Below are 18,616 nucleotides of genomic sequence, written 5' to 3'. Positions count from 1 at the left end.
AATATTGGTAATGAAATGATGCACTAGCTAATTTTAATTAGCTAAATTAACTTAAGACTACAGTTAAAAACTAGCTAACATTGGCATTCATCTGGAGATACTTACAAACTAATTCATAAACTCTGAAAGTAAAGTGTATTAAACAAGTTAGAGTTAGCTACTGCTGCTTACATTTACCTCGGATCTGGGTGACGTAAGGGAGTTAATGTCAAGGTTTAAAAAAAAAAAAATATATAGTCCAATCCTTTTTGAAATTACTGCATATTGTTTGAACAATTTATAGTTTGTTTTCTCCACTGTCTGTCCATGGAATATACCTGTCCTTGCAATCCGATACATTTGCTACTTAACGTTTTGGAGACTCTTGTTAATAGGCACATGTGACTATTGATTATGCAGAGGGATCTGGATTAGAGAGTAACCAGAATATTGCCTCTGGAAATACAGGTCTCTGAACACTACAAATGAAGTTACCATTAATCCATCTCTATTGATTTGGAGACAGAAATTTCCAGATGCAATAATCAAAACCACTGAACTGAAAATTCATGCACCACAGGCAATCCATGGTATTGTGCCATTAATCCTCTGAACAATTTATGAAACAGCTTCTTGCAACAGTAAGTGCATTTGTCTGTATACAAATATCACCTATTGTTGGTCTAGCCAATCTACAACAACTCTTTAAGAAACAAGAAACGCTGGTTACAGTAGTTCAGGTCACAGACCTCAAGTTTGCCAATGACTGGCTATACAGCAAGTTGGGTGACATGATGTAATGCAGTTTGTAAAGTAAAGGACATTCGAAGCTTTAACACAAAGGCATCTTAAAAACAAAAACTGGACTATATTTTTAAGAAATGTTTATTTAGAAGTTTGACTGGGTGTTCAATAGAAGGATAGGTCCAGAGGAGATCTGCCTTTGGTTCCTTGAGTCTGTACTTCTTTGCTCTGGAAATGAGAAAGAGGTCAAATTTCATGTCTAGATTCAGTTTGACTATGTTTCTGTACATACTATACATTTTAACACTTACCCCTTTTTACAGCTTTTATCCCTTGATGTCTGGAGTTACTCATGCCTGTACGGTGCACACACTGGCCCCTGCAAGCGCCATCTGCTTGGCTGTTGGTGTCACAAATCACTGCATCACAGTGGACATAGATCTGTGGATGGACAGAAGGATTTAACATGGGGGTGGGGGGGGGGGTGGGGGGAAATACATGCATCTGTTCCATGTGCTTTAGCCTGTACATTTGTAGTACTTTACCTCATCTTTCAGAACTTCTTCATCTTTAGTGAAGGTGAACATCTTCAGAGAGAACCGTTTGAAGTGGGATGGGACAGTAACTCTGGAATTGCTCACAACGGGATGAAAGATGGTCACATAGCTGTCATCTTGGTTCTCACAGCTGGTGGAAAGGACTTTTTTTTAATAAATACATTGCCAAGAAGCTATTGTAGGTAGTCAAGTTTGGTATGAGATTGCACTTTACATTACCTGTCTACAATGATGTCCCAGCTGGGCAGAGATGTCCTGTCTTCATGAAGAGTCGCCCAACAGTTCTCCAAGATGAGCTCCAAATGGGGGTCAGTGGATTGCATCAGCTCCACCTCAAAATACAGAGGCTGTCTCAGGTATTTCACCACTGGATAATTTTCTGCTTCGTAAAAGTGTTCATATGATGAATCTGGAGGAAAAGAGTCCCATTTGAGAAAAAGGTATGCCTTTCAATTTTAAGTTTAGTGTATTGAAAATGTATTGTGCCACTGAGACAAGGGTTGTCCACTTAGTAAGATTCAGTCTTACCTTGGGCTAGCCTCATTTGCACCATCAGTTGTCCTGACCCTATCTCTGCTACAGGGTTATTGCTTTTTGGTTTATAGCTGAATTCAACAGTCTCAGTCTCATTGACAACATAGTAGCAGGACACAGTTTGCCTACAGAAGACAGCATAGAATAAATAGGTGAAACTATCATAATTAGGTCACAGGATGATAGGACGAGTCATCCAACCCTACCTGTATTCAGGATCAATTGGTGATGTGTAGGCTACTCCTTTGTTGTTGTAATACAGGCCAATCTCATTTTCATACAACATGTAGTGGTCAAAGAACTAAGAAGACAGGCAGCATTAAATTACTTAACATTGGCACTTTAATTACATTAAAGTGGCAGTAACTTACTGTTCTAGTGGTCCCACAGGAATCAGCACTGAAGGAGAAATAAGCAAAGCGATCATCACTGAAAACTGGTTTGCAGGACTTGTCCTTTAGAGTCAGCAAACTCGGTTCAAGATTGGGCACCGATTCCACCTTCACAGCCAGAGTGGTTATTGTTCCATTTGGGTAGCAGTCTAAAGTAAGGAGAAACAATTTGTTTTAAAGAGAATTCCAGTATTGTTTGGCTATAAACATCTTATTAACAAACTATGCTGAGCTTTAGTGTTGTCCCTCATTTGTAAGTTGCTTTGGATAAAAGTGCCAGATGAGTAAATGTAAAATCATACTAGTTGTCATCAAGGGGAAATTGCAGGCCAAATAGAGATCATCAAGCACCCAGCTGTTGGTTGGATCCCACAGTAACACGTCAAGTCGGGCTCTGACTGAATCAGAGGTAATTAGCTGCAAGACACAATGTGACGTTATCCAGTGCAGATGGATATATAGATACCAGTTCTCAAGACCTTTACTTGACCTACCTCAAACACAATGTCCTTGGCCTGGTATGGCACCACAAGGCTGAAGTGTGTGCCGTTTTCCTTCAAGTTGTAGACCTCACCCAGCTCAGGGGTTAGTTGCTGAGGCCCAACCATGGTCTCAAAACTGGAGCCTTGACTACCATATTTCACACTGACGTAAAAAACATTCTTGTCACAGGTGCCAGTGATGGTGGGTAACACTAGAGGGAAATTAGCAAACCATTTAGCTGTATAGTCTCTTTCTTGCCATGTTTTCAGGAAGAGTTTGTCAATTCTGGAAATAGTTATTATGAACAAGATATTAAAGCAACAGATCAAGATGGTCTCACCAACATCCTCTAGAGATGCCTCTAAATCCACTGGATGGGCAAAAGGAGTTTCTTCAGGTAGAATAAGAAACCCAAAGATTAGAGGGAGGAAGTAGACTGTAACCAAGGGCTCAGGGTTCTGCAAAGTCAGAGAGGCTCAGGTCATGGCCATAGAACACATCCATGGACTGAAAACTCAAGCTGGTATGAGTGACATTAAGCTGTAATTGTTATTTCACATACATGTGTCAGGACAACATCAGCATCAAAGGGCACTTGCAAAGAGAAGCTCTTTCTTCCATCAGGGAGGCTGTGCTCCTGGACAGTGAAGCCTCTGGTGTTGCATTCCTCCAGAGTGAGAACCCCAGTAGAAAAGGTGATGTTCCTGAGCGCCACATCATGAAGAAAGGTCCCCAAGTGAAGGCTGAACACCCTGTCCTCTGGGACAGTATCTGAGAAAAAGAAAGGGGTAGATTACTACCTTTTCCATGAGCCTTAATTTACATAGTGTCAACCAGAAAAATGGGACTTACCATCTTTGACCTGGGGAAGTTTGGGCACCAGAGGGGTGGTAATAGGGAACAAAACCTTGTATCTGGTATCATCTTGACTGTCATCTGCCCTCCACAGCACATCAAGCATGGGCTCCACACTGTAGGTGATGTGGTACTGGTAATCTGGGGCATGGCTCTGCAATTATTCATGGCACTTTAATAAAACATGCAAATGGACAAGTGACCTGAGTCTTGCATGGTAAATCCACACACTTCCCAACCTTGTAGTAACCATCAGGCGCGCCCACTGGGATCTCGATGACTATGTGAAAATCTGTTGCAGATAGCGTGTAACCTCGTGCAGCCATCTGAGATTTATCTAGCCTCTGCCCGTTGACGCCCATGTGCATTTCAAGGACTTTAAAGCTGCCATCTATCAGGGGTGTCACACGGCGAGGTATATGCCAAGAGATTACATCCTCAGTGAAGATGACGCCACCTGTGAACGATAAAACTGCTGCTGACTAAACTGCACACTGACTTCAGAAATAATCTTTACCGCACAGATTGCTTGAGACTCACCTGTGGGGCAGGCAGCTGCCAAGTTCACAACACTCAAACCGTGTGGTGCCTTGTAGTAAACACTTGCCCTGAAAACTTCCATGGGGACTCCAGCCACCTAAATGGTGATGTTTAAAAAGTGTTAAGGATGAAGAAAATAAACGAACACGGGAGAAGAGGGGTGCATTGCTTACATCCTCAGAATAAGTCTCTGCTGTATTGTACGGGCTTCGCATAACCAGACGGGTTGAGGTAATCATGGCAGCATAGCCAGCTTGTTCGGCCTCCCTCAGCACCATCGTCACTGGTTCTGGAGTGAAAAACGTCATCTTCCAGATACCATGTGCTGCACCTGATGCCTAAGGGAGGGGACAAAAAACAAAACAAACCCCAACCACCCACATTTATTCTTAACTTTAAAGTCGGCATCTATCCTATTGGAAAGGGATGCCAAATGGTGCAGGTTAAAAATTAAAGCAAGTGACATGTAACTTGGTTTATAAAGAAACATACACCAGGAATGGTATTGATCTTGGAGTCATCTTTAACATCCTGAGCCTGCCCCTTAGTTTCAGCATCAGGTGTAGCCATGTGGTTTGACACCTAAGACAGGAAACACCAGATTTATAAAGATTCAGTAACGGACACAATAATGCAACAATCGTCAATGTAAAGTGACCTACTTCCATGTAGTTCCTGTCGCAGAGAACCTCTCTGGAGGCCCACCGGGAGTAGCTGCATGTCTGAGTGACATCATGACTGGCAACATCTGATGGAGTCTGGCTGTACATTCGAAGTCTCAACCCAACATTAAATGTTGTATCTTCCTATAAATTAATGTCCGAGAAATGGTTGGAAATGTGGGATGTAAAAATTCCATCATCTGTAATTTGATAGATTTGAATTTCTTTCTTAAAGCTGAAACAAATCAAATTAAGTGATTTAAAAACAGCATTTAAAATCATTTGTCATTTTCAAGCAAAATCCTTAATCATTTCTTTGGATCTAGCTTCTCCAATGTGAAGATTTGCTGTTTTTGTCTATTTAAAATCAAATTTAGTATCTTCAGGTTTAGAACAAAAATCATTTGAGATCACCTTGATTTTTACAATTTACAAAAAAAAAAAAGTCATAATCCTTCAAGATAATGTAATCATTTAAATAAGTCTCTTAGGAAATTAACTCTAGAAGATATCATGTCAGCATGACATACTTTGTTGTCCACATAGCAGCCCATCAGAGACGTGTAGATCCTGGTGTTACCCCATGGGTCAGACTCCATGCTGTATCCACACTGAGCAGCCAGGCTAGGTGTTAACACAATGTGTTGGCTGCCATCTGGGGAAGAGAGGCAAACATAACAGGGATCAATTCTCTCAAGTGATGAACCAATGTGCTCATAATTAGCAGAGTTTATACTCACTGATGGCTTCCACCTCAAGCTGGTTCCCCACTGCTAGAGCCTTGTCCAACGATAGCCTCATTAGATTACCTGCACAGTCTGACTTTAAACCACTGCCTGTTTAAAGTAAAAGCTGGTCAGGCAGAGCATATAAAGTGAGCTCAGGTGATGTAAAGTAATTTAATGCGACTTAATCTTACTTGACTGCAAATTGAACTTCACATTTGGCCTTGCTTCACCCATGATGATTACTGCAGCCACCAAGTTCCAAAATAAACTTAAACAAAAAGTACATCAATTAGATACACTCAGAGGAAGGTTGCAAAAAGTCATTAAAAAGAAAGAAACAAGTCAATAAACTTACAGGTTTTCAAGCCTCCTCATGTTACAGTCTTTCCACAGCCAAACAAAAGAAATACAGGAATCCAACCACTATCAGAGCTTGGCACTGAAACCCCAGCAAGCCCAACCTACAAACCAACTCTCAAGTGGCTGACCGCTCTACTGAGCCATCACCAGCTGTTTTATATATCACCTGATCACAATGCACAGGTGACGTGCATAAGTAATCCTACACCTGACTAACACACAGTGGATAAGCTTGATATATGTCTGCATATGTGCAAATAAACAAACATGAATCAGTAATGTGTAGTAAAAATAATTTATTGTTCACTGATGAACAATAAGAACAATAATACACTGATGAATGTATTTACATGTGTGTTTGACATAAGAAATATGTTTTTTAATTATTCAAGAAATCCACAGTCAGAAAAAGTAGTTAGCATGATGGATTATTACCTTTCCTTAAAAACACACATCACCTTGTGGAAAGACACTAAACATGTTTTTCTCTTTGAGCTGAGAGACTCGTCATTATTACTGCATGTTAACACTTTTTTATGATCACATAAATAAACCTTCCAGTGTCTCCAACATGGTGCACTAACTTTTATTACTGACAGTAAACCGCAGATTCATCGTTTTACCTGGTGCGCCTGGGTCGATTCATTTGCACTGTCCATTCACAGACTTATACAATGATATACTTTCATTTATGAGGCCATTACATTTTTTTCCAGCTCAAAGTCTTGAGTCGGCGCAGGAAAGGAATTATCAATGCTCTGCTTAACAAAAATCCATATTAGTGTCGCGCCTGATCCAGTGGGATGTCTCATTCCTTTTGTGTGCACAAGCAGCAAATTATTTTGCATTTTGCAGCTGTCTCATTTTCAGCTGTGCATTTATTTGTGCAGAACGCTTCATAAGGTTTTTGTGACACCTAATAAAACTTTTCATCTTCAAATGAAATATCTTAATTTGATATATCACCAAAGAAATAAACATAAAATAAACTGACAGTGATTGACGGTATAGCTCTCTCTTTTGTTGAACCACCAGACTGCAGCATATATAAAATATGCACTCTGTAGTTTTGTCAGTATCCTCTGTTTATCTTCTGTTGCTGGTCCAGAAGTGTCTGCTGCAGACTCACTTTGGCATCAGCAAACTCTGAATTGAGTTTTAATGCTTGCTGGAAGTCATTCTTGGCATCGTCAAAAAAACCTGTAAGATAGTAACAAATACAAATACATAATATGTATAAGTTTATGATGTGTAATGCACTGCCAACTGGCTTGTTAGGAGTCAGCAGTTTCAGCAGTTTCTAGGCAGCATGAACACAGGGGCTGGCAAGCATCTGGATAAGCGTATGCACAACTCCATCTAGTGTCCTCAGGATGAACACACAGAAGTGACACGACACTGCTGTACAGCATCATCTCAGATAATCTTGTGATCATCATGCACATGGTTAACAATAAATAAGGAAGATGGTTATTGGGTTCAAAAGTGAATTTCATGTTTGATATATTTTTAAAGGCATCTGATTGATCATGCAAGCAGCAACGGATACTAAAAAACAATCACTGACAACAGAGCTATGTTTATTTCACTGATCCAGTATCAAGTGTAAGAAGCCATAGCATTGTCACAGGGTTGATTATAATAGTTTGTCTGATGTGTTTGAGAGAAAAGAGTTTGTTGTTCTTCTTTTACATACTCAGGACAAGCTTCTTCTTTTATTTCCACTGCAACCCTATTACAAAATACACATTTTTGTGGAATTTGCAGATCTGTTTGCACAGTGTTTTTACCATTTCCTTCCTCTAAGAATGTATCTTTGCACTGACTAAACTGAACTCACTGGCAGACTTACAGATAGGTGACATATCAAGATTGTTTTGAAGTGTAAGGTGGGGTCACAATGAACAACACAAACTGCCAAAACAACTTTGGTGCAGCTTGGCATAGATTCTACATATGTCTGTAATTCTACTGGAGTTATGAACACTACTCTTCCAAAAGATATTCCCTCATTTGTTGCGACTGTCAGAGACTGTCCAACATGTCCAAAATTGGCAAGTTTCCAACTGGGTCGAGATTTGGTGACTGTGAAGCTCATAGCATATTATTCACATCATTTTTATAGTAATCAGACTGATCAGACTATTCCGTACTTCTTATGCCCTCATTTTTCCTTTAATTTGTCACCTGTCTTTTAGCTACAGGTTACCTGATCTTTTGGCCAAGCAACTGAAATTTCATTTACTACAGATTTACCTTTGTATAAATGTAATTTTCCGTTTGGACTTGTTTTAATTATAAAGAAAAAGGCAAAAATAAAAAAAAAATGAATAAATCAGACATTTATTCTGAAAGCGCTGGGCGGAAGCTATTTATTTAATTCTGTCTAGCTTGCTGATAATAGACCATTAGCGTTAATATTAACGTTTACTCTTGTCAGAAAGTGCCTGTTCTTACCTAGTCTATAGTGGATGAGTCCTCTGTTGTAGAAAGGTATTTCAAACTGACTGTCAGCCTGTATTGCGGAGGTGTAATCCTCCACTGCTTCATGAAAGTCCACCCGGAGGTACTTTATCTGTCCACGGTTGTTATAAGCAGTGGCCAAATGACCAGCTTCACATACCCTGTGAAAATATGACACAGCCGCAGCTCAGTTTTATTACAGTGAGTGAAAAGATGAGAAGTTAGCTAAAGGTTAGCGAAAACCAACACCGCTGACAGTTAGCTAATTTCACCTCTCTACTAAAGACGAGTACCTGGACTTGAGGCAGGAGGAGATAAACTTTGTGTACAGCTCCTCTGCCTGTTTGAAATTCTTCTTTTTAAACTCAGAGTTGGCATGTTCAAGTATTTGGGAATTATCTTCCTCCATGTGTGGGCTTCTGTTAAGGTTTGTAGCTTGTCCGTACAAACATCGGTTTATCGTGTTTCTCAACGACGGATGTGACGTCACGTAAGAGAGCGTCCAATTGCGTTTAAGTGCGTCATGAGTGGGCGGGGCTTATCCAGACCTCAATTTCCAATGGTACTTGACAAGAGGTTCCTCTGTGATCTTTATGAGGTAAACAAATACTAACAGTGACTAAAATCTAATTTGTTTAAAAGAATAATAATGCTTTTTCCTACTACACCACCCCGTGTTACTTAAATACATTGAATAACTACAAATTTCATAACTAACATGCACTATTATCATATGCCAAACGCTCAAATTACTGTTGGTAACTCCATTTATTCCTTTTTTTCTCTTCCTGCAATTATCACAATTTATAGTATTTATAGTATCAATGTTGTTGCAATTCCCTGTATTCTATGTGTATATGTATTTTTCTACTTTTATTGTATTTCAATAAGGGTTTATATTTTATATAGCTATGTATGGATAAAATATTAATGCATCTATATTTATGTTTATTTTACCATGTGTACACACTGTTTTCCTCAGAAATGTTCTGTCTTACCTTAATATATTTTTTCAATATTTATGGAGATGATTAAAGATGATTAAAAGGTAAGTAAACTAAGAGGAGATTACTCTCCAGTCTGCCAAGATTATCCCCCTGTTAAATGGCCCAGAATAACATGATAATTTCTGAGTAAACATTGTCTACAGGCAGGCTACATTAGATTTCTGATGTTTAAAATCATTTTTAACAGCAGATGGCAGACTTGACTCATACCACATTAAAGCAAGGCACTGGTTTCGGTGACATTTATGAGTAGTGATGGTAAAGGAGCAATATAAATAAAATCATACAACATCCAGTAAGCCTGAAATGTTGACATAACACATAAATCCAGTCAGTGGCTGATTACTGTTTGGAATATTATCTTGATAATGTAAAGATGGAGAGGGTTTCAACCTGAAAGAAAAACATGAAACTGTAACAGACTGAAATATCTGTCATACCAGTCGCAGGACAGTATAGACATTCGCTACAGTAAATACACAACAAGGAGGCCAAGCCATAAGCAAACTGGTGAGAAATTCTCAGACAATCTCCCAGGTGAAGTCAACAGTCCTGGTGAAAAATGACACCTTGAGGACGCAGAGGTCAGTCAGGAGCCATGCACTTCCCTTTTTGTGGCTCATTTATCTCCAGACTGTGTGGATGAGTTGAAACAGATCAAACAGAGACCAGTTTGACCCAGAGAAAGAGGGTGGAGGTCATTGGCTGTTGACACTACTGAGAAAAATGGCAATAACATACGACCTGTGGAAATACAGGTTAACTACTGGCCATTACATCACAATAAGCTGTATCAAGTGTTTTCTGCATCTCAAAAAGGGATCAACATTTCAGCAGTTAAATGCAATTAAATGCTTTTGTTTGCAATGTAACAATAGTCTGCTAACTTCCTGATGGTCATTAAACATCACCTTTATCTGGATAAACAAAATTTGGATAAACTCCTTCAAGCTTTCATGAAAGGCTTATTTAGTAGCGATAACCTGTGCACATGAAGCAAAGATTGTTATGTTCAGTGGCCTCGAAGCTGATGTTTCTTCTAGCGCTCTAAATGTTGCTGTTTGCTGAGAGAATTAGCACAAAGTATCAAAATCCACTTTGGTCTGGCAGAACCAGGACAGACACCCATCATCCATCATCCACTCACACCTTCATCCAGGGGGGTCCTCCTCCTCACCGACAGACCCACAGCCCTGCAGTAGTGGTCTAGTTTTCGTGCAGCAAAGTACATCGAGACAAACCTTTGAAAATAAAACAGAAATACAACAGGCCTTGCAGTTTTGTACATTTTCTTTGAGGCTGTTCATCTGTGTAACATCTGATTTAAAGGGTGAATCCAGATGGCAACAACAACTGGCAACAACACATGAAAGGAATAGTTCATCATTTTTGGAACTATGTTTATTCACTTTCCAGAGAGAAAGAGAGTAAGTGTATTTCCAAGAATATCAAACTATCCATTTAATACAAACCATCAAACAGCTGAGTGTAATAAAATGTGAAAGCAACAAAGTCCCTATAGTTCCCCTTTTTTGTACGACATGGTTATTTTAAACCTTCGCAGTTCACTTCTCATCTTATTATAGACATTTTACAGTCAAAATGTTCATTATAAGGGAAAAGTCAAAGCATTTATATTATGCCTTGTATGACCCTTACAAACACAGAATTATGAATAAATCAAAGCATCTAAAACATATTTTTTAGATAAGATTGAAATTTATCCTAAACTTCTCACTTAAACCTCTTCAACAAGGACACATTGCACCAAACTTAACGTGTCTTTTCCACTTCTCAAGGGCGTGTGAGTCCCATTCATCTTCTTCCACTGAAACACTGGTGGGCTCACCTCTCTGACCGCCTGTGTGTGTGGTAGCCATGAAAGCCAGCGAAATAGCAAACAAACATAAAACAGCTGTCTGGTTAAAGGAAGGAGGGAGAGGATCCAAACCAGACTAGAGGTAAACGTTGGCATGTTGACTCACCACCTCACACAGACCTCGCAGACAGAGGAGCTCTGTTGTCAGTGCTGTTTCAGGCAAACAAGCCAGCTCATTCCAGAGGAAACATGATGACCCCTGTCTGTTGTTTTTTTTGGCAACACCAAGGGTGTAAAAAAAAAAAGACGTGATGGTGATAACAGGGTGCAAAAAGAGTTGGTGCTGTAAAAATAATTAACTTATCAACTCAGGTCAGCCAAATTAACAGCTCAGTCTGTCATGGGTACATTTTAGACTTTAATCCAGCTTTATTTTTTAATTCTTTTTGAGCGTTAGGGGATTAGGTAGTGATTTTCCCCTCCACCCAGATATCAAAGTGGTTTGACTGTTTTTGAGAAGTTAGAGTGAATTATAACACATTGTTAATAGAAATGTCAGAGCTGTACCATCATATTTATCTTTCTATATTGACACAGAAATACATACTGTACATGTCACAAAAATTTACAGTTGTATAAGAGCAACTGATATAATGCCTCTACTGTGTCTACAGAAACAAGTGATATGTCAGTACTCCCAAATGATTTATAGATAAATTATTTATCACGTTGATAGAACGTCAGATTTTTCATAATTTACTGAAAGGAATTTATTAGAGTTATTTGACTTGAATGGTCCAAGCTTATCAGAACTCAAAATAATGGGTTCAAAATGATCATAATGTTAAATAATGTGTATATTACTTGTTAATAGTCAACTTATTGAAACTTATTGAAATCTTCATGAAATTAAACCATATTTTTGATACTATTTATTGACATTTTAAAGCAACAGCCATATATTGTATCTACTTTTGGTCCTTACCAAAAGTAGATACAATTTACTTCACTGATTTCACTGTTTGTAGTGGGCTCTGTCATTCCCACTGAATTCAGATTTGTCTTTTACAGGTACAATTCAGCATTTGTGTTTTAATTCTATCTCATAGTCTCACTGTGTATCCTTACAAAGTGTGAGGATAGTGTGATTTCACATATAATATTGTCAGTGTTACTCTCCAGTTAAAAGATTATAAAACATAAAAGTGCACAGCAAACTCCTGTATGATTATTTTATTGTCCAAGTTTTATATTTCATAGATCTTAGCAAACATTATGTGTCATCTCATTGGATTCATAAAAACATATATATAACTTTTCTAACAGAGAGTATATGATAAAGAAAATATGCAAAAATACTTTCTGACTGCCTCAGAGCATAAAATCATTATTCTATTAAAATCTAATCACTACGTAAATCCAATTAGACGTTTTCACGAATAAGTACTATATACAATATGTAACTTTGTACAAACTGGACCTAAGACATACATCATACAGTAAAGAAGAAACTATGAAAATAATACTAATTTACTTTGGTTAAATAACATCACACCATGATCATATTAGTGTAAGTATAAGTAGCTTTTACAGCAGTTTCAAAACATTGCATTAAATGTTCATAAAAATTCCAGTTTGGGTCATTGTTGCTTAACAGTCCACAGCAGTCAGTAACCTGAGGGATACTGTTGTATGAATCACAGCTTCACTTGATCTGTGGTTGAAGTACATGCAGTAGTTCTGGGTGGAGGTGGACGACAGGAAGCAGATGTCGATATTGCAGTAGTCCATGGCTCTGCTGCTGACAGGAAACAAACCAGTTAGCTGCCTCCACAAAGAGTAAATAAACATGAGGTCAAACTGTGAGGGGGGTGGGAGTTTTTTTTTTTTTTTTACCACCAATCACCCCAGGAAAAAGCTGCCAACACTTACCACTGTTTCCAGCTTTAAGCACGTCCCACCAAGTTCTCCAGACGCTCTATTCTCCCAGACACATCAGCTAGTGATGTCAGTCAAGGAAGCTCATTCGCAAACATTTTTACAGGATGACAACTAAAGGATGAAAACAGAATGAGAAATGCTGGTCATATTGCTCTCTTAAAAATACACAAGACACATTAAATCATATTCCAATAACAATCCCAGCAGTGTAGAAATAACCAGCTGTCAGCTCAGTGAAATGTGCTGCAGAGACTGTTTATAATAAAGTGTCTTCCATCTGAAACAACAGAAAGGATATTTTTGGCTGTGAGCTGCTGGATGGCTGCCTGCGTCTGCTTCTGGAAAGCCAGTCTGGCTTCACATTTACAGGGATCCTCCACCACCTCCACCTTCACCTCTTTGCCGAGAGAAAGCAAATTTCACATCAGTGTAACAGATCATGTGGAGAGTGAACACACAATACCACCCACTCTACTTTTTCCAGCTAGGCTGCTGTTCAAGACTAAACCAAAGATGAAATGAATACAAACACATTTAAAGACACACACTTCCCAAAATGATCTACATTATTAATACACCATTACCATTTCACCACAGCAAAATGCAAATCAAGGATTATGCACCAGTTGGTACTGATATTGCTTAGAAGCTCTTAAAACTGTACACATATTCTTTTAACTCTTAGACTGTAGGAATCCATACAATGTGCTCTTACGTTTCAGGGAACATGTTTTCTTGTCCGCATTCAAGATATAACCATTCCGGCACTTGCAGTAATAGGAGGCGTTGCTGTTGACACATATGTGTTCGCACTCATGTCCCATGGCACAGGGGTCCAGACCTAGAATAAACCAGGGTTAGGGGATGGAGTTGTCAAGATGGCAGCATATGCTGGCATTAAGTACACTATAGGTAGGTTAATCTGCAGACTGCAAAAATCCACCAAACCAGTTGATGGTTATATGTATATCTTTTTTTTATGGAGCACATAAGCTGACAAAAAAAATTCAAATAAATATTTGTGTGATTTTAACACAATTTTGATTTTATGTGATTTTACTTGACCACATGTCACTTGTGGTGGAAAACTTGGTCCATTCATACACCTTCACCACATCTCAGCCAAGGTCATTCAAAGAGCTTAGGTTCACTGTGTGTTGGCCAGCACAGGTAAAACACAGAACCCAGTACACAGACACACGATTTCATAAATGCGGGGGACAAGACAAACATCAGACAGTGACGTGGAAAATTTTCAAGGTTACAGCAGAATCTCATTTGTCCAAATCTGTGAAATCCCAGTGTTATATCGGTAAAGGAATCGTTAACAAAAGATAGTCATCAGCAATCAGTCAATAGCTTACAATTACTGAAAAATTTTGAAATTGTAGTTGAATTAATTTCACCTTATCCGTGTCCATATTCAGATGTATTTCCATTATCTTATTGAATTAATTTGGATGCTGAAAAAGTGAGTTTCAACTGTACATTCAAATAATTTCACATTGAAAGGAGTAAGGTGGAAGCAATCTACAATGATGCTTTGATTAGAAAAAAAATTACTAATGATCACAATATACATTTTTTGCTTTTTTAAAAAAAGCTAAAAGTTTAGGGCTGCATGGCCCCAAGACTTCACATGGGTTTAACTTTGCAGCTACAAGCAGGTTCTAGTGCCGACATCTGCAGTCCATATGGGGGTTGAGAGCATCTGCTGATTTCAAAGTTTATAATTCACCAATAGCAATGTAAATGATCCACAAACTGAAACGAAACCCCCTGAAGACTGTAGGTGCCCCTTACTAAGGAACTAGAACCAGGGTTAATGGTGGGAAAAGGTCCTGCAGGCTCATCTTTGTCCTACCGCACAGGGTCTCCCTGAACTTGGAGGTGAGCTTCTCAATAACACCGTATGTCTCCACGTAGAAGACATGGTCCTCCAGAGGGATGCTGGCCATCAGCTGCAGGGAGCGCATATCTGCACGGTCCACCCCAACAGCATAGATCTCGATGCCTGAGGCCCGGGCTGTTGCAGACACTTCCTCTACCTGGTCTTGAGGTCTCCCATCTGTCACAATGATGGCCACCTTTGAGATGTTCCTGGAGCGAGGTCGGGCTCCAGACTGCTCAGTGAAGGCTTCGTTCACTGCGGTTTTGATGGCGAGGCCGGTCATGGTGCCAGCTGCCAAGGGCTCGATGCGGGAGATGGCTTTCTTCATGTCCGGTTTGTTGAAGTGGTCTTTCAGCAGGAACTCTATCTTGACCGTACTAGCATAGTTGACCACAGCAACTCTGGTGGCCTCTGAACCCACGTCCAGAGTGTCGACCATGTCAGCCAGGAAGATCTTGACCTTCTCAAACTCAACAGGACGCACACTGCGAGAGCTGTCGATGATGAAGACCAGGTCAAGGGGACGGCTCCTGCACTGAGAGTCTGTCTCTGGTGATCAACCAAACCATGGCAGGATTAAGTCCATTTAATACTCAAAACCCAGTTCATCATTCAGACAGAAACATGTAACCTTTTTGGTTGAAGGCTCACTGTGAGAGAGACACAGTTAATTACCAAAAACAGATGGCTTTGGGATGCACAATGCATGTTCCCATGTAAACAAAAGGACATTTTTGTGCATCACTGCAGTGATAAGAAAGAAAGTGCTTGTGAAATGATATAGTATGTCATATAGGATGCCATACAGTCCATCATTTCAGTGTTTCAACAGTCCATTAGGGACCTCTCGTTGATCTTATCCTTTCATGTCATTTCCCTGAATGAAAAGGATGCTGATGCCCACAGATAAAAAGTGACATCACACCTAAAGATGGAGACAGTGTTAGGAGACCAACCACTTACACATATACTATACTAAACGGCATAGCTGTAGTTTAGCATCAGATTCCCCCTGTTTTTTCAAAGTAGAATACTACTAAAGTTCTACCTCTGCTTCTATAACATCAGTTTTAGTTCAAACTTCAAATTCATGTTTCGTAGTGGCCTTCTTTTACAGCTGCTGAAATTAAAAAAGGATGGATAATGAAGTGATCAAAACAGACATTCAGTCCGATTATTAGGCTACTTCTTTTGTATCCTTCCACTAAAATATGTCACTGTCAATTCAACATTTTGCAAAATATTCTTATTCACGTATTGACACCACTCTCATGTTTTGTCTTTTGGTTATTTTTAGTTATTTAACCTTTATTTAACCAGGAAGTCTCTTGAGATACATGATCTATTTTACAAGAGAGACTTGCTGTTGCAACTGCTGGCTTTAGTTCTATTTAACAGACACACACGAGAGTAATAACAATCTTCTCATCTAACTCTCAGAAAGAAAGGAAAATAGTGTATTTCTTAACATGTCGATTTATTCCTTTAAATAAAATGACATCTGCTTTAAGCAGCTCTTTTGCCTGGTTTCTATCATCAGTACAAAAAGATCTGACCTGGAAAGCATTGAGGAGCATTGTTTTATTTTGGGAAGCAAAACCTGACTGGTAATATTCTACCTGTCTCCACAGGACTGACGGTGGTGATGGAGCCGCTTTGGGTACTGACCGGTAGCGTCACTGGAGCGGTGGTCTCCACTGGCGGCTCTGTGGTCACAACCACCGGCATGATGGTTGTCAGCGGTGCCACTGTAGTTGCTGAGAGAGTTGGCGGCAGTGTTGGCTCCGTCAGAGTTGGGGGGATGGTAGGAAGGTGTACCACAGGCGCTGTTGGTACTGTGGGGTCTGACTTTGTTGGGCATGGACCTTTTAATTTGTAAGGAAATTGGCCTTTGAGCCTTTGATGTGGATGGTAAGCTACAGGTGGAGATAGACCTTTGTATATGTGGTGCGTTTGTGGTGGCACTGGCCCTGTGAACCTGTGGTGATAGGGTGGCATGGGGACTGAGGGTCTGTGGTAAGTCACTGGTGGAGATAGAGGAATAGGTCGATACACTACCGGTGGAGGGATCCTTGGTGGCTGGTAGTGGTAGTGATACCCTCCTCTATACGTGTAGTCACTTCTGTGAACTACAGGGCCACCAGAAAGGAAAAGTGATAGAGAACATTAGTAGGTTGAAAGACGACAAACAGGAAAGCTGTGTGAGATGACTCTGTGTGGAAAGATGTTGTGAAATATACAACAATCACTTGTGCTTTCTTGGGAGCACAGACAAATGATTAGTTAAAGCATGAGTGTACGTTCAGCCACCTGGTTGGTTTCAGTTGTACTGTATAGTGGTTGTGAAACCCCCAGTTGAGAATTTAGATTTCATGCATGTTGTGCTGGAGAAAAGTATACAATTTTATTGTTATACTGTTGGTTAGATTAAATTATTGAAAGATGAAATATGTGGTTTTAAATACTGATATCCAAAAATAACTGTCTAAAAGTGTAATCAGCAAGAACAACTGACTTACATTACAAAACAATTAGCATAATTATTATGCAGATTTTTACCTTTACTTTAGCACTTGCATTTTATTTAACCTTATAATTCAACTTAACAACAATTCAGAGGGAAATATTGAACTTTTAACTCCACTACAATTATTTGGCAATTATAATTACCTTGCAGGATAACATTTGGTACAGAAAACCAATGATGAGTTCATGAAATATGATGCATTGTTGTAAATTAAACCAGCAGTCACCACATAAAGAGGTTAAAGTGCCACCTTGACATTGCATTAAAAAGCTGCTTAGACATATACATGTATACTGTATGTATAATAGGATCTTCCAAAGGGACACACCGTAAATCTGGGGGGTCGTAAGTCTTTAATTGTTATCAAATTTCAAACAAGTTTAGAGAAGAAATGTCTCTTTGATAAAACTGTTGACAACTCATAGATGTCTGAAACTTGATAAGGGGTCCCACTTAGATACTAGAAGAGGTTACAGGCTGAAAACCTCTGTTTTAATTTTAAGCTGTTTCAATTTATGATAATCCATTTCAGTGTAAAATCTGAAAAAGATGCAGGAATACTATGAGATCAAATCAGTGGAGTAAAAAGTGCAGTATTTCTCTGTGATATGTAGTGGAGTAGAAGAAATACTCAAGTAAATTACAAGCATCTGTAATTGCCTAAGTACATTACTTGAGTAAATGTACTTTGTTACTGATCACTGGTACTAGAAAGTACCAGCTGAAACTATTTTTCATCAAGATTAACCAAGTATTTCAAAGGCCTCCGGAAAACTTACTTGCAGGATTCAGGGTCCTGAAGGGTGGTCGACCATTATTCCTGGTTTGAGCATAGCTTTGAGCAGCTATCAGGTGAGGATCTCCTGCACTGAGGTGATATGTGCCCAGTACATCAGACAGCAGCAGGGACACGCAGTACAAGAGGCTCCAGGGGAAAGACTTCATCATATCTGCACACAGAGTCCTGTGGTGGTCTGTCCAGTGTCTGCTGCTCTCTGTCTCTGAGGGTCCTGCTCAGCTCAGCAGGGGTCTGACCGCCTCCTCATATGAGGAGCTCTCAGTGCAACACGTCAAACTGTCCACCCAATCCAAAGGTGGGACATGACCCGCAGAACACTGTAAATGGCAATGGCA

At 39.5% G+C, this 18,616-nt stretch overlaps 3 protein-coding genes across 8 annotated transcripts; all 3 read right to left on the bottom strand.

Annotated features, from left to right (window-relative positions):
• Positions 1-846: 846 nt before the first annotated feature.
• Positions 847-5,985, bottom strand: zpax1 (zona pellucida protein AX 1). The gene is made up of 21 exons (XM_071467930.1): positions 5,830-5,985; positions 5,666-5,742; positions 5,487-5,582; positions 5,277-5,401; positions 4,747-4,890; positions 4,577-4,666; positions 4,258-4,422; positions 4,085-4,181; positions 3,784-4,001; positions 3,542-3,698; positions 3,252-3,460; positions 3,030-3,147; positions 2,701-2,900; positions 2,509-2,623; positions 2,186-2,355; positions 2,021-2,115; positions 1,809-1,939; positions 1,500-1,689; positions 1,269-1,410; positions 1,035-1,164; positions 847-951 (listed from the first exon to the last, which is right to left on the bottom strand). The coding sequence occupies exons 1-21, from the start codon at positions 5,847-5,849 to the stop codon at positions 869-871; spliced, it is 2,772 nt and encodes a 923-aa protein (XP_071324031.1). The 5' UTR covers positions 5,850-5,985; the 3' UTR covers positions 847-868.
• Positions 5,986-6,113: 128 nt separating this feature from the next.
• Positions 6,114-8,793, bottom strand: ttc32 (tetratricopeptide repeat domain 32). The gene is made up of 3 exons (XM_071467931.1): positions 8,591-8,793; positions 8,292-8,458; positions 6,114-7,034 (listed from the first exon to the last, which is right to left on the bottom strand). The coding sequence occupies exons 1-3, from the start codon at positions 8,704-8,706 to the stop codon at positions 6,907-6,909; spliced, it is 411 nt and encodes a 136-aa protein (XP_071324032.1). The 5' UTR covers positions 8,707-8,793; the 3' UTR covers positions 6,114-6,906.
• Positions 8,794-12,341: 3,548 nt separating this feature from the next.
• On the bottom strand, positions 12,342-18,559 carry matn3a (matrilin 3a). 6 transcript variants are annotated; one of them, XM_071468054.1, is made up of 7 exons: positions 18,262-18,559; positions 16,575-17,084; positions 14,929-15,504; positions 13,780-13,905; positions 13,363-13,461; positions 13,056-13,125; positions 12,342-12,921 (listed from the first exon to the last, which is right to left on the bottom strand). In XM_071468054.1, the coding sequence occupies exons 1-6, from the start codon at positions 18,428-18,430 to the stop codon at positions 13,070-13,072; spliced, it is 1,536 nt and encodes a 511-aa protein (XP_071324155.1). In that variant the 5' UTR covers positions 18,431-18,559; the 3' UTR covers positions 12,342-12,921; positions 13,056-13,069. The 6 variants fall into 6 exon arrangements, with proteins under 6 accessions (XP_071324155.1, XP_071324161.1, XP_071324158.1 ...); XM_071468060.1 differs by lacking the exon at positions 14,929-15,504; XM_071468057.1 differs by lacking the exon at positions 16,575-17,084.
• Positions 18,560-18,616: the final 57 nt, after the last annotated feature.

Source organism: Trachinotus anak, unplaced genomic scaffold (assembly GCF_046630095.1).
Source record: "Trachinotus anak isolate AG129_WGS33_773 ecotype Australia unplaced genomic scaffold, CSIRO_AGI_Tana_v1 ptg000031l, whole genome shotgun sequence".
Lineage (NCBI taxonomy): Eukaryota > Metazoa > Chordata > Actinopteri > Carangiformes > Carangidae > Trachinotus > Trachinotus anak.
This window is presented reverse-complemented; position numbering and strand designations above follow the sequence as displayed.

Excerpts from the sequence above, each read along its gene's own strand:
- matn3a (XM_071468054.1), bottom strand. The coding sequence starts at position 18,430 with ATGATGAAGTCTTTCCCCTGGAGCCTCTTGTACTGCGTGTCCCTGCTG. Across the intron at positions 13,462-13,779 it reads GAAAACATGTTCCCTGAAAC|AGGTGAAGGTGGAGGTGGTG; the intron begins GTAAGAGCACAT and ends CTCTCGGCAAAG. Across the intron at positions 13,126-13,362 it reads CCAGCAGCTCACAGCCAAAA|TAGCTGATGTGTCTGGGAGA; the intron begins ATATCCTTTCTG and ends GACTGACATCAC.
- zpax1 (XM_071467930.1), bottom strand. The coding sequence starts at position 5,849 with ATGAGGAGGCTTGAAAACCT. Across the intron at positions 4,182-4,257 it reads CAGAGACTTATTCTGAGGAT|GTGGCTGGAGTCCCCATGGA; the intron begins GTAAGCAATGCA and ends ATCACCATTTAG. Across the intron at positions 1,411-1,499 it reads TGGGACATCATTGTAGACAG|CTGTGAGAACCAAGATGACA; the intron begins GTAATGTAAAGT and ends CCTTTCCACCAG.
- ttc32 (XM_071467931.1), bottom strand. The coding sequence starts at position 8,706 with ATGGAGGAAGATAATTCCCAAATACTTGAACATGCCAACTCTGAGTTT. Across the intron at positions 8,459-8,590 it reads TCCTCCTGCCTCAAGTCCAG|GGTATGTGAAGCTGGTCATT; the intron begins GTACTCGTCTTT and ends ATATTTTCACAG. Across the intron at positions 7,035-8,291 it reads ACTCATCCACTATAGACTAG|GTTTTTTTGACGATGCCAAG; the intron begins GTAAGAACAGGC and ends ACTATCTTACAG.